The sequence below is a fragment of the Dromiciops gliroides genome, chromosome 2 (assembly GCF_019393635.1).
Source record: "Dromiciops gliroides isolate mDroGli1 chromosome 2, mDroGli1.pri, whole genome shotgun sequence".
Lineage (NCBI taxonomy): Eukaryota > Metazoa > Chordata > Mammalia > Microbiotheria > Microbiotheriidae > Dromiciops > Dromiciops gliroides.
Window position 1 is genome coordinate 286670708 of NC_057862.1, and position 13876 is coordinate 286684583.

Sequence of the window (13876 nt, forward strand, 5' to 3'; positions counted from 1 at the left end):
TCTCAAGCTGCAACTCAAAATGACATACCCTGAAAACCTGAGCCTGATGGAGGAGGCAAAAAGGGATTAACAGATAAACTGAGGCTTGAGTCCTTATTTAATAGTATCTAAAAGGGTTAACAGAGAAACTAAGGTTTGTGTTCTTACAGTAATGCAAAGAATTGTTATTTGAGGTTTTTATGCCTGGGTGAGCACTGGCCTGGGGCTCGGCAAACCGCACGGTGCTCCACCCACTGGTTGTAGCCGTTGCCAGGGCTCTGGCACCTCAGTCATCACCACTCGCCGACGCCTACATAGGCCTGGCAAAATTATAATGATTGGAAGCCTAGTGAGGACAGTCATGTGACTGTCAGAGCAGCCATCCCATTGGCTGGGACTGTGTGGGGTGTTTCTAGGTTTGGGGGAGGAGAATTGGGTATTCTAGGTGGAAGCTGGAAAGCGACAGGCATTCTGCTGCATATTTTCAGCTGATTCCTGGGTGGTGGTATTTTTCAGGTATTATAATTTCCATTCCCCCATTTTTATTTCCTTTCCCTTGATCCTACTGATCCTATGTGTGGTTTTTTTTTTAAGTTTGTTCTTGTTAAAATAAATCTTGTTCTGTTTTGAGGGAGGCTGCCGGTTTCCTTTCTTGCCCCAATATTGCCGCCAGCCGCTTAGCTAGCACTCCCCAATTAAAAATTGGTCCCCACAGTAACCAAAAGGGTTTGTCTCTATCAACCCTCAGCATCAACAGAGACAGGTCACAGAGACCCTAACTGGTAATCAACAATTGAAATGTTTAAATTAGATGACAGGACACCTAGAAACCAGGCCTAAGTAAAGAGAGATCAAAAACACAGAGACACTCTGACCTTGTATACCAAGTGCTTAGCTCCATGCCCAGTAAGTTCTTAGTAAATGCTTGTTGTCTAATTCCCACCCAAAAAAAAAAAAAGTGAGCTAATTATTCAATTTGCAAGCACAAGATAAATAAATACAACCATCAAAGAAATAAAATAAATTACCCCATCTATTGAGACTATTAAAACAAAAACAAAAATAGAAAAACACCTATTGGGTTAAAAAAGGAAATAAAAGGGCAGCTAAATGGTGGTGCAGTGGATAAAGCACTGGCCCTGGATTCAGGAGGACCTGAGTTCAAATCCGGTCTCAGACACTTAACACTAGCTGTGTGACCCTGGGCAAGTCACTTAACCCCCATTGCCCTGCAAAAAAATAAAAAATAAAAATCAAGGGACTATAAAGAGGTATTTCTCAAAGTACAAAAGGGATTAAAGATGAGAGCAGAATTTAAAGAAATAGGAGAAGCAAGGAACAGGCCTGAAATACTTCAGTCTAAACTTTTCCCCTTCCCTTCCCTTCCCTTCCCTACAGGTGAATTAGTGTATTGTGTAAGACTAAACTGTAGGGGCAGTAGGTGGCACAGTGGATAAAGCACTGGCCCTGGATTCAGGAGGACCTGAGTTCAAATCCACCTCAGACACTTGACACCTATTAGCTGTGTGACCCTGGGCAAGTCACTTACCTCTCATTGCCCCACCAAAGAAAAAAGAAAAAAGACTAAACTGTAATGCATAAAAGGGGAGAGAAAGAGGAGGAGGGTAGAAGATAGAGAATAGGTGATGAACCATAATCAAGTCAATGATAAATAATGAAGGGAAAATAATTCCTACAATCTCTTAGGAAGACAAGAGAACTATGAGAGAATGAGTGAGGTGGCAAAGGGAGGGATTGAAACAGTGGGAAAGAGTAAACTTTGGATTCGGTGATTCAAAGGGGTCCCCCTGGAGAGAGAGAGCAAGTCTGTAATGAGCTATGGGGTCCTTACAATAGGTATAATCTGCTGGGATTTGGTGCTCAGAGAGACCACTCCCTTTAGAGTGTTATGTTTCTATAACCAACATCCTGCCTCAGGAGAAAATCAGAATTCCTGGGGGCAACTAGCTCCAAAAGGGTGGCAAGGCATGGACCCAGAGAGATGATATGGCAAATGGAAGAAAATTATCATCAGGAAGACAAGATGGAGAATTGGAACACATGATCAGTGACAAAGAGAAGTATTTACCATGAGGCAATCCTTCTAATCTCACTGTCTCCTAGAGGAATTGATTTTCTTTTTTGAGGGTATGCATGATGGAAAAACGGGAGGAAGGGAGCAAGATCTGTAAGGGAATAACAGACATTTAGAAGGAACTGAAAATTGGTACTTTAAAGTTTTAATTCCTTGAGGAACACAAAAAGACCAAATAAGAAATGAGTATAAAGACCATGAATCAAAGAATAAAAATTTAGGATAGAAAGGGAAGAGGACTGGAGAAAAAATCCTTTTTAGAAAAAGGTACAGAAAAACTAATAAAAGAAGTTAAAGGGAAGAGAAAGAGGAGAATTTAAATACTTACTTGAGAGAAAAAAGAGAGGAAGAATTAGATAACTAAATAAAAGAAAAAAAAGAATAAGATAAGTAAAACTCCAAAATTAGAGAAAAGTGTGACAAACAGGAGATGAGAGGCTTGAAGGTGAGAGGAAGAGAGCCTTTAAGAATAGGGTTCTCTTAGACAGAGTACTATCTTAAAAGAGGAAGAGGAACAAACAAAAATACTAATTCAGAAAAAAGCAATATTAAAGATAAGTGGGAAATATAAAATTAACTCTCATAACTTTAAATGTGAATGGTGAAACAATCAGTTTTTTAAAAGAGTGACAGATTGGATAAGAAAACAAAATTCTACTATCTGTTGCTTCCCCCTCCCATCCAAAAAAAAAACCTTAAAAAAAGTAAAGATAAATACAGAACAAAATATGAGAGGCTGGAACAAAACTTACTATGGTTCAGGTTAACCCAAAAAAGCAGGAGTGGCAATCATAATGTAAGATAAAAACAAAAATTAATAATATATAGACAAGGAAATTATAATGAAAGGCACTATACAAAATAAATCAATATCAATATTAAACTTATATGCTCTAAATGTCATAACATTTCACAAAAGGAAAATTAATTTAATTACAAGAAGATAGTAACAATTGGGACTAATTAACAGAAAAACAAACAAAAGGGGAAAATGGAGAATTGAAAAAAATCAATCCAGAAACTATATCTAAGTGACTCATGTCATCTTCTAAAGAGCATATACATTTCTCAGCACAACATGAAATGTTTACAAGAGATGTTGTAAATAAATATGAAAAAGGAAGAAAAAAACACATATTCTTCATAACCCATAACACACACACAAAAAGTAAATTCAGAGAGCATAAAAGACACATACCCAAGTGAAGACTAAATAATGAAATCCTAAATAACAAATGGGTCAAAGAATAAATCATAAAAACAATGTGAAAGACGATGATTTTGAAGCAACATACCATTTACATTGTTATAATCATATTGCTTTATTGACTGCTTACATCACTGTGAATCACATCATTTAAGTCTTTCCATACTTTTACATTTATTATTTGTTGTATTGTACTGTATTCATTGTTTTTACAACACAGTATTATTCCATCATCATACTCATGTATCACAATTTGTTTACCCATTTTCCAATTAATGGGCATCTACTGTTTTTCTTCTAGTTCTTTGCTACCACAAGAAGTGAATATTTTGCTGTATATGGGGGCTTTCTTATAAGTAATCTCCTTGGGGGTATATGCCTAGTAGTGGAACCTCTGATATGGACATTTTATTGACTTTCTTTGCATATTTCTAAATTTCTTTCCACAATGGTTGTACCAATTTACAACTCTACCAATAACCCATTAGTATGCCAGTATTTCACCAACCCCTCCAGCACTGACTCTTCGTATCCTTTGTCATTTTTGCCCATTTTCAGGGTGGAAACTGAAGTCTCAGGGTTGTTCTGAATTGCATTTCTCTTATTACTTATTTAGGGCATTCTTTCATGTGGTTGTTAATGGTATGCAATTCTTTTGAGAACTATTTGTTCATCTCCTTTGATCATTTACTTATTGGTAATGTTTCATGGTCGTATTTCTATAGTTTATTTATATCAGAGATATTTTATACAATGATTTTCCCCCAGTCAACCAATTTTCTTCATGTATAGTTCAAATGCTTTGTTTATGCAAAAGCTTTTCAATTTTATGTAATTATCTATTTTGTTTTCTCTATTGTCTCTATCCCTTATTTGGTTAAGAATTCAACCTCTACCCATTGCTGTGAAAAGTATCTATCTTCTTAGAAAAGGGTTTCTAAAATTTCCCAAAAAAACCCAAACCAAACCCTATATAGTCTCAGGAACTAATTCTGGGTAAGAATTATGAAAACAGTAACTACAGAAGCTATAATGACTCCTTTTCAATATTTCAATGTACCCATGTTCTCCTTGCCATGGGCACTCCCTCCATTTTCATTGAAGTCCCATTTTTTCCTCTGAAAGATTTTGATCAGTTTTGCTGGATACATGATTCTTGGTTGTAATCCCAATTCCTTTGCCCTCTGGAATATCATATTCCGTGCCCTCAGGTACTTTAATGTAGAAGCTGCTAGATCTTTTGCTATCTTGACCAGAGCTCCACAGTACTTGAATTCTTTCTTTTTTGGCAGTTTGCAATATTTTCTCCTTGACCTGAGAGCTCTGGAATTTGGCTATAATATTCCTAGGAGTTTTCCTTTTGGGATCTCTTTCAGGAGGTGATTGGTGGATTCTTTCAATTTCTATTTTACTTTCTGCTTCTAGAATATCAGGGCAATTTTCCCTGACAATTTCTTGGAACATGATGTCTAAGCTCTTTCCTTGATCATGGTTTTCAGGTAGACCAATAATTTTCAGATTCTCTCTCCTGGACCTATTTTCCAGGTCAGCAGTTTTTCCAAGAAGATAGTTCACATTGCCCTCTATTTTTTTATTCATTTGGGTTTGCTTTATTGTGTCTTGGTTTCTCATAAAGTCATTAGCTTCCATTTGTTCAATCCTAATTCTTAGGCAATTATTTTCATCAGAGAGCTTTTGTATCTCTTTTTCCATTTGGCTTTTCAAGCTGTTGACTTTTTTCTCATGTCTTTCCAGCATCACCTTCATTTCTCTTTCCATTTTTTCCTCTACCTCTCTAACTTTATCTTCAAAGTCCTTTTTGACTGCCTCTATGGCCTGAGATCAATTCTTATTTTTCTTGGAAGCTTTAGATATAGGGGCCCTAACATTTCCATCCTCCTCTGAGGGTGCACCTCGATCTTCCTTGTCACTAAAGAAACTTTCTGTGGTCCTCACCTTTCTCTGTCTGCTCATCTTGCCTTTCTTTTACTTGACTTTTAGCTCCTTAAAGTGGGGCACTGTTTCCAGGCTGCACTGTCCCAAGCTTTAGGAGGTCCCAGGTGGTATGATTTAAGGAGGATCAGGTTCTTCACTTGCCTGGCCTGTTCCCTGGTCCATAGATGACCCCAGACCAACTTGCTAATCAACCAGCTTTGCATGTTGTGGTGACGAGACTGTGCCCCTCCCACATCTGGGCCACTGCTACTCAAGCCTACCTCCTGGTTCCCAGTAGGGGTGAAAAATCCAAGTTCTGCCTCATGTGTTAAAATAATGGAATTTGGTAGATGCCCAAGGGTCTGACTTGATTGACTTAGTAGTGTTTGAATTGGGTGTGAATGAGGAACTACTAAGTACCCACTTAAAGGTGATCTTGAATTTAAATTTAGCCAACCGTGAGAAGGCGTGTTCTCAGAGGCTATGGACTGCTACATTAACGTGAGACCACTCTCAGTCAATCAACTTGAAGAACCTCCCATTTCTGGGAGGAGGACAGGAAGTAGGAAGCTGACGCTGGCAGAGGAAATCTTCCTCTTTTGGTTTGAGACATTGGCGTGGTGGCAGAATTTTACGTGGGCTGTTAGGAAAGGAAAGGTTTCTGTCTCTCTGGCTATACAGAATAGACTCAAGCTTTAATAAATCCTTAAAAGCCTAAACTCTTGGTGAATTTATCGGTGATTTTAGCCAGTTTCCCCCAAAACTGGGGTAACAGATTAGAGCCCACATTTAGATTTTTAAACAACACTCTCAGCACCAGCATAGACCCCTGTAGTCTCCCCCCTGCCAAGGGCTCAGCCCTCTCACCAGACTGTGAGCTTAGACGACACTGGTGCTGCAGCTGATTCAGAGGCTTGGGGGGGGGGGGGTCTCTTTCTCTGGAGAGGCCTTCCTAGGACTGGATCTGTGTCAGGATGAATGTGGGGTTGGGCTACACTCCTGTCTCAGCACAGCAGCTCCCTCCTTCCAACCTTCCAAGCCATCCTTGGTTGGAAGATGATTTCAGCAGATTCTTCTGTGGGGTTTGCTGCTCCAGGAATTGTCCTATGGCATTATTTGGATGTATTTTGGAGTGATCATATCATGAGTTTGAGAGCTCACTCTTTAATATTCTTTTTTTTTTAATTTTGAGTTCCAAATTTTCTCTATTCTTCCCTGAGATAGCAAGCAACTTTATATGTTATATATGTGCAATCATGTAAACATATTTCTATATTTGTTATGAGAGAAGAAACATACCAAAAGGGAAAAAAATTGTGGGGGGGGAAGAAAGTGTAAATGGTATACTTCAATCTGCATTCAGACTACATCAGTTCTTTTCCTGGATGTGAAGAGCATTTTCCATCAAGGAATTGTCTTGGATCATTGTATTGCTGAGGAAAGCTCAGTTATTCAGTTAATCATTGCACAGTGTTCCTGTTACTATATAAAATGTACTCTTGGTTCTGCTCATTTCACTTTCCGTCAGCTTGTATAAGTCTTTCAAGGTTTTTCTGAAACCCTCCTGCTCACCTTTTCTTATAGCACAATAGTATTCCATTACATTCATATACCACAACTTGTTCAGCCATTCCCCAATTGCTGCACATCCCCTTGATTTCCAATTCTTTGCCACCACAAAAAGAGCTGCTATAAACACTTTTGCACATGTACATGATCTTTTTAGGATACAGACCTACTAGTGGTATTGCTAGATTAGAGGGTATGCATGGTTTCATTGCCCTTTGGGCATAGTTCCAAATTTCTCTCTTGCAATTCCTCCAACAGTGCATTAGTGTCCCATTTTCCCCACATCTCCTTCAATATCCATCGTTTTCGTTTTTTGTCATCTTGGTCAATCTGATGGGTATGAGGTAGTACCCGAGGGTTGTTTTAATTTGCATATCTCTAATCAATAGTGGTTTAGAACATTTTTTCATATGACTATAGCTTTAATTTCTTCATCTGGAAATTGCCTGTTCATATCCTTTGACCATTTATCAACTGAAGAATGACTCGTATTCTTATAAATTTGACTCCGTTCTCTATATATTTGAAAAATAAGGCCTTTATCATAGAAACTTGCTGTAAAAATTATTTCTCAGCTTTGTTTTCCTTCTAATCTTGGTTGCATTGGTTTTCTTCGTGCAAAAACTTTTAATATAATATAATTAAAATTATCCATTTTACTTCCCATAATGCTATCTCGTTTAGTCAAAAGAATTTTCCCTTCTTTTTAGATCTAACAAATAATCTCTTCCTTTCTCTCTTAATTTGCTTCCAGTATGACCCTTTATGTCTAAATCATGAACTCATTTTTGATACCTTATCTTGGTATACAGTGTAAGATGTTGGTCTATACCTAGTTTCTGCCATATGCTTTTCCAGTTTCCCCAGTAGTTTTTGTCCAATAGTGAATTTTTATCCCAGAAGGTAAGGTCTTTTTTCCCCTAAATCTCAAGGATCTAAAACACCTATAATCCATGTTTGTCTTTATAGAATTTTAAGCATCCAGTGGTTTTAATGCAGTGGTTTTCAACTTTTTTTTGCTCCCAGGATAATATTATTACAGCACACTGAATATTTAATTTGACAACACTATAGGAGCATCCAGAGGCTCGCCTGTGAATGTGTATATGATTGCAAGTCTAAGTGCCATGCAATTTGGAACCCATCTAGAGAAACTCATTGCACAGTAATGTATGTCAGCATATCAACCAGAACCACTGATAAAGAATGTGGCTATAAGATTAATTATATTTTGGGATATTTCATGAACATCATTGGGGCATACCAAATTACCATAGATTATGGGATCAACATTTCCCTTGGCTTGCAAATATTTCAATTTCCATTAAAAATAGCAGTATGATAGGAAAATTTTGGATTTGCAGTCAGCAGAGTGCTTTGGCCATAGGCAAATCACTTAATGTCTCTGAATCTCAGTTTTTTCATCCATAAAATGGAGGCAATAACAGTATAGGGTTTTTGTAAATAAAACACAATACAGATTCTTGTAAAAGTGCTTCAAGTGTTGGAAAAAGTCAGTTACTGAAAATGACTACCATCACAACCTATATGTGGAACACAAACTAGGATGAATGAAAAGATCACTCCACACCACACTCTGTTCAAAATTCTAGTTCAGAGAGAAAAAATAATTTGCCATATTAGCAGTAGATATTTTTCTTGCCAGAGCCAGTAACAGTATTTATCTCTTTGAGAAGACCCATGAGATACCTAGACAGGTTCAACTATTTTAATCTTAACCCATTGGCAATTTTCTGATCTGTAAAGACAGTGGTATGGAAAGTTAATATTTGTTAAATGAATTAAGTGAATAGATCGAGTTTCATTAACCCTAACCCTCACCCAAATAGCAGAAAACATCAAACTTTTGTTTAATAATTGAGATCCTGCATAACCACAAATAGATTCCTAAAACCACTCTGTGCTGGGAAGATATCTGAGAAAGGTAAGACCATTTGCAGATAGCAGGCTGATAGAAGAAGCATTCACTATATTAAAGAATAATATGATTTCTAAACTCGCCTAATTGTTTATTTTTATTCATCAAAATGGTAACTGTAGGAAGCAAACTTTCTCACTACATGTTAATGCAAACTCTAGATAATTGTTATAAGGGCAGCATCCTTCTAAGCATCTAAAATACTTTATTTCTTTATTTTAGTTCAACAGGCCATTAGTCAAATTTGCTCCCAGAAGTCACAGGTTTTTCCCCTCCATATAATTTACACTTTTTGCCTTCACACACAAAAAAATGGGGCTTTGTTTTGTGCAGAAACTTTGACCATAATAGAGATGCCACTACATCTGAAATTGATTGGTATAATTAATGTTATTAAAATACCACAGGAATTGACATAAAGGAAAAGACCAAGTAATCCTATATCATTATGAGCAAATTTAGCTCCAGAATTGAGAAAATGTACCCCTCACTTCACTGAAGGGATTTTATTTTGTCAAATGTTTTGATTAGGTTTTGTGTTGGGAACTCACCCTAAAAAACTTTGTTATAAACCATGGTCCACTGAGTAGGGAGGATATACTTAGAAATGAAGTTGTTTTTTTTTTTAATATCCCAAAAGTAGAGATTAAAATAACAAACAAAAAAAGCAACCCAAGGTGATAGGATTATTGAATTGTAAAATAGATATTTCTATTATTTTAAATTAAAATTTTCTTGTATAAATAAAACTTATGTAGAATAGAATATGAAGAACAGAAGGAAAGCAGAAAATTGGGGGAAAACTCATGGAAAAATCTCTCAGATAGGAAGTGATTGGGTTGGGATATTATAACTGTGGTGTAGGAGATGATGAACGGATTGACTTAGAAAGGCATGGAAAGACTTGTACTTGTGAAGGAAGATGCTATTGACTTTCAGAGAAACAGATGAGTGGAAATAAGCAGTGTAGTTTTACATATATATATGTGTGTGTATGGATATATGTGTATGTGTATGTATGTGTGCACCCATGCTTAATTGCAGCCTTCTTTAAGGTGGGAAAGAGGGGGAAAATAATAAAGTAAAAAATACACAGCAAAGAACAAAAGAAAACCAACAACAAAGCAAAGAAAAGCTGGGGAGATTTGAAAACAATGTGTACTATTTACTATATAGGTTTTCTTGAAATGGAAATTTGTTTTATATTGAATCCCTTCCTATGATCTGCTGTGTTTGTACACGTTTTTCTCTTTTCTCATTTTGTATTTAAGTTTAAAAAATAAGAAATTTACCCCCAGAATAATAAAAATTTTTAAATGTAAGAAAACAATTTTAAAGCAATCTAGAGCTAGAGTTTAAAATCATTGTGGTTTTTTGTTTTGTTTTGTTTTGTTTTTTGGGTGAGGCAATTGGGGTTAAGTGACTTGCCCAGGGTCACACAGCTAGTAAGTGTGTTAAGTGTCAAAGGCCAAATTTGAACTCGTGTCCTCCTGAATCCAGGGCCAGTGATTTATCCACTTAACCACCTAGCTGCTCCTAAAACCATTCTTAGCATACCCTTGGTATTCTTGACCAACACACCACTATAATATATGTCATCTGGATGGAACATGCTAAGTAAATATATTCAAGGATAATATGTAGCGTTATTCTAGAACTTCCAGATCTGTGTCACTGTTTTCCTTTCTTTTTAGAAGAGTTCTTTTCCTATTAAAGTTTAAGAAGAAAACCAATTCTTTTAATGTGAAAAATGAATATGGGTTATTTCTAATATGTACTAACCTGGATTGAATGTAAAGGTAAACTTAATGAATGTATCAAGTTTATAAGTTACAGTTACCCCAGAGAAAATCAGATTGGTAAATAAGCAAAGTAGAAGGTGCCACAAACTATAGACTAGGATCACAGTTCTTGAGCTCTTTGCTACCCAATGTTTCATCATGGTAACAATGTAAGTAGTGTGGGAGAGAGAATTACAGGCAAATAGGTATTTAGACCTTCTCTAGAAGGGTAGCATCTAATCCTCTATGCTTTCTGCTTATCCCCCACCCTCCTAACCCCAACACCACCATTCACCCCAATAACCATTGCACCCTTCCTTGCCCATCCCCACCTCAAATACTATTCCAAATATTAAGAAAAAATTGTTAAGTTTCACAAAAATCATACAGAAGAGATATGCTATGACATGCATTTATTCTTTCACCAAGACTATAGCATTTTGTCTCGTCAATTTTTAATCTTTCCTTCCAGCTAACTTTTATACTAATGGATTTTTTATTTCAGAGGCAAATACATCTCTTATTTAAAGAAAAATCATACTTAACCCTCATTGCCCCACAAAAAAAACCAAGAAAAATCATTTCCTCAAAACATATTAAGAATTCCAAAATACACATTACAAATGTGTACTACAAAATACACATTTGTAATAAAAAATATTCAATAGTCCTCCCAAACCTACTCATTACAATGATATTTATCAAAACATGCTAAGTCTACCCAATATATATTTCATATAGAACTAGACATCAGTATATACAAAGATTTACTATATGAAGTCTTCCTGAAGACAGCTAGACTCAGCATAAATGTTGTCCTGAAGTTCTAGGCTTTCTGGTGGTTTTTATTTCCCCCAAGGCAATATGCTAACGACAAGTACATTTTGTTGCTATCATGTCTTCATATTCTTTATAAGCAATAGAGCCATCAGGCTCAATAGTCAAAACGCTCAAGGGGCTATATTTAGCGGGCACACAGGAAGGCCTTGGGATGGAGGAGTCTACCTTCTCATAGATTATGTTTTGCACCATAGTATGGATAGGAGAACCATACCGATGCCCAGTGATCCTAGGGCAGTCCCCTTTGCAATACCGAGGATTGTATCTCTGTGGTGCCACAATCCAGTTGTCCCATTTGAGCTGGCTAAAGCTCAGTTTAAAGTCATGGAGCTCACACTCATTCTCAGGAAACAGAAACTGCTTGAAATATTCACTCAGGTTATAAGAAATTGGCATTTGAGGACTCTTCGCTTTGGGTTCTCCAATTCCTTTATCTCTTCTGTGACGGGAAGATTTTCTGCCCCAAGTCAGCTCTTCTTCCGAAGAAAAGAGAAACAGATCCCTCTGGTCGGGTGACAGATGGTGCCTTCTTTTGTATCTAAGGGAATTCCATCTGTGGTAAGCCTGAGTACTCGTGTCATTCAGATAAACTAATAGTGATGGGGACATTAATATGGCCACATCAGATAACTCATCCTGCACTGGATTCTGTTGATCTTTGAGGCAAGTAAAATTCACTGCTATGTGGATATTTCTCTTGTTGGAGGCAACTAGAGGCTGAAGCAAAGTGGTCACATCTATTTCAATCCACTTGTGATTTTTTCTAAATTCAAACTGTGAATTAAAAGTGAAGGACTGTGGGGACCTGAAACAAAATGGGCTAGAACATTCAGGTTCCTTTACAACTAGGTGGCACATATACTTAGTGGTAGAAGAAAAAGAAACCGAGTTTTTCAAAGAGTATAGCAAAACAGACTTGAGTAAGTGTTCAAGGGCAGTAATACGGTCCAGGTTAAACAGCAGATCCATTGATTGAAGAACTCCTAAGGGGGAAAAAAAAACCACCACAGTTGCTTCAATACACATAAGGCTAAACATTTAGAAATCTAGTCAAATGGACAACCTAATAGCAAGAATAGCAAAAGTTAATACTTCACATGCTCTCCGTTTTCCCTCCAGGTAAGGGAGGAAGGGGAAAATCAGACACCCTCCAAATGGCTTTACACAATAGTGACAAGGTAAAGGACATTTATTAGTATATTCATTCCCCAAACACTTGCTAGCCTATCATCAAGAAAAATCACACCTTTGGTAGTCAATGAAAGCAATCAGACTGTTAGACTCTAGAGGTGGATATTATCTTAACATGAAGCATGCAGGAAGAGAGAAGAGGGGAACTAGATGAGCCCTCAAGTTTCCTTTGACTTTATGTGTGTGTGTGTGTGTGTGTGTGTGTGTGTGTGTGTGTGTGTGTGTGTGTGTGTGTGTTTGGTGAGGCAATTGGGGTTAAGTGACTTGCCCAGGGTCACACAGCTAGTAAGTGTTAAATGTCTGAGGCCAAATTTGAACTCAGGTCCTGAATCCAGGGCCAGTGCTCTATCCACTGTGCCACCTAGCTGCCCCTCCTTTGACTTTAAGTCATATTCTCTTCTGCATACTTTATTCAATTTCTGTTTTGCTATTGAAATTAATAAATGGTTTTCTTTGCTTAGAAAAGAAACCTAGGGGCAGCTAGGTGACACAGTGGATAAAGCATTGGGCCTGGATTCAGGAGGACCAGAGTTCAAATCTGACCTCAGACACTTGACACTAGCTGTGTAACCCTGGGCAAGTCACTTAACCCCAACTGCCTCACCAAAAACAAACAGCTGATTCCAGCCTATCTTGGCATAAGAAAATAAAAAATTTAATTTAATTTAAAAAAAGAAAGTGTAAAAGACAGGAATCTTTTGATGGAAAAGCAGGTGTTAGGTATTTCTCTAGATTTAGGTGTTAAGGAACCAATATACATATTCTATACACAACTGCACAACTACCGCCTGAAACAAGCACCCAGAGGAAACAGTATGTTCAATCCCCTTTCCTTTTCCCTTTCTCTTTCTAGAACACCTTCCCTCCACCCCTGGTCATAGTCTGTGGGGGTCTGTTGCTACACACCTGTGACTTGGCCCCAAGAGGGCTGTTGGTGCTGGGCACTTGGTGTGAATAGACGAACGGTGTTGTAGAGGTGACTTCTGTCAGACTTAGGAATTCCTTCTTTGGTGGCATATGCTTTATAAAGCCTCTTCATGTAACGCAGGGCTCTCGAGTCAGGTTGGAGCCTCGGCGCCCCAGGAAGATGGCGGTTAGCTAAGACCTTGAGGAGGGGTGGGAGGAGACCAGAGCTATTTTCTCCATCAAGAGGCTGATCCCAGGGCAGAGGCTTAGCCTCAAGGGATCCTTCTCCACTTGTTAAAGTTCCAGCTTCATCCTCAAGTGTTTGAGACCCAAAGCTAAGGGAAGAAAACATCCAGGTGCAGCAGCAAAAGTAGAAGAGGAATCTGCTGGTCATTTCTATAGCTTGGGGAGATTTAACAAGGCCCACATTTCCC

The 13876-nt window shown here is 37.6% G+C and overlaps 1 protein-coding gene across 1 annotated transcript; it reads right to left on the reverse strand.

Annotated features, from left to right (window-relative positions):
* Positions 1 to 10975: 10975 nt before the first annotated feature.
* Positions 10976 to 13876, reverse strand: GDF9 (growth differentiation factor 9). The gene is made up of 2 exons (XM_043987705.1): positions 13443 to 13876; positions 10976 to 12328 (listed from the first exon to the last, which is right to left on the reverse strand). Exons 1-2 carry the CDS (start codon positions 13834 to 13836, stop codon positions 11373 to 11375), a joined length of 1350 nt encoding a protein of 449 aa, XP_043843640.1. The 5' UTR covers positions 13837 to 13876; the 3' UTR covers positions 10976 to 11372.

Excerpts from the sequence above, each read along its gene's own strand:
- GDF9 (XM_043987705.1), bottom strand. The coding sequence starts at position 13,836 with ATGACCAGCAGATTCCTCTTCTACTTTTGCTGCTGCACCTGGATGTTT. Across the intron at positions 12,329-13,442 it reads CTCTTGGGGCCAAGTCACAG|GAGTTCTTCAATCAATGGAT; the intron begins GTGTGTAGCAAC and ends TTTCCCCCTTAG.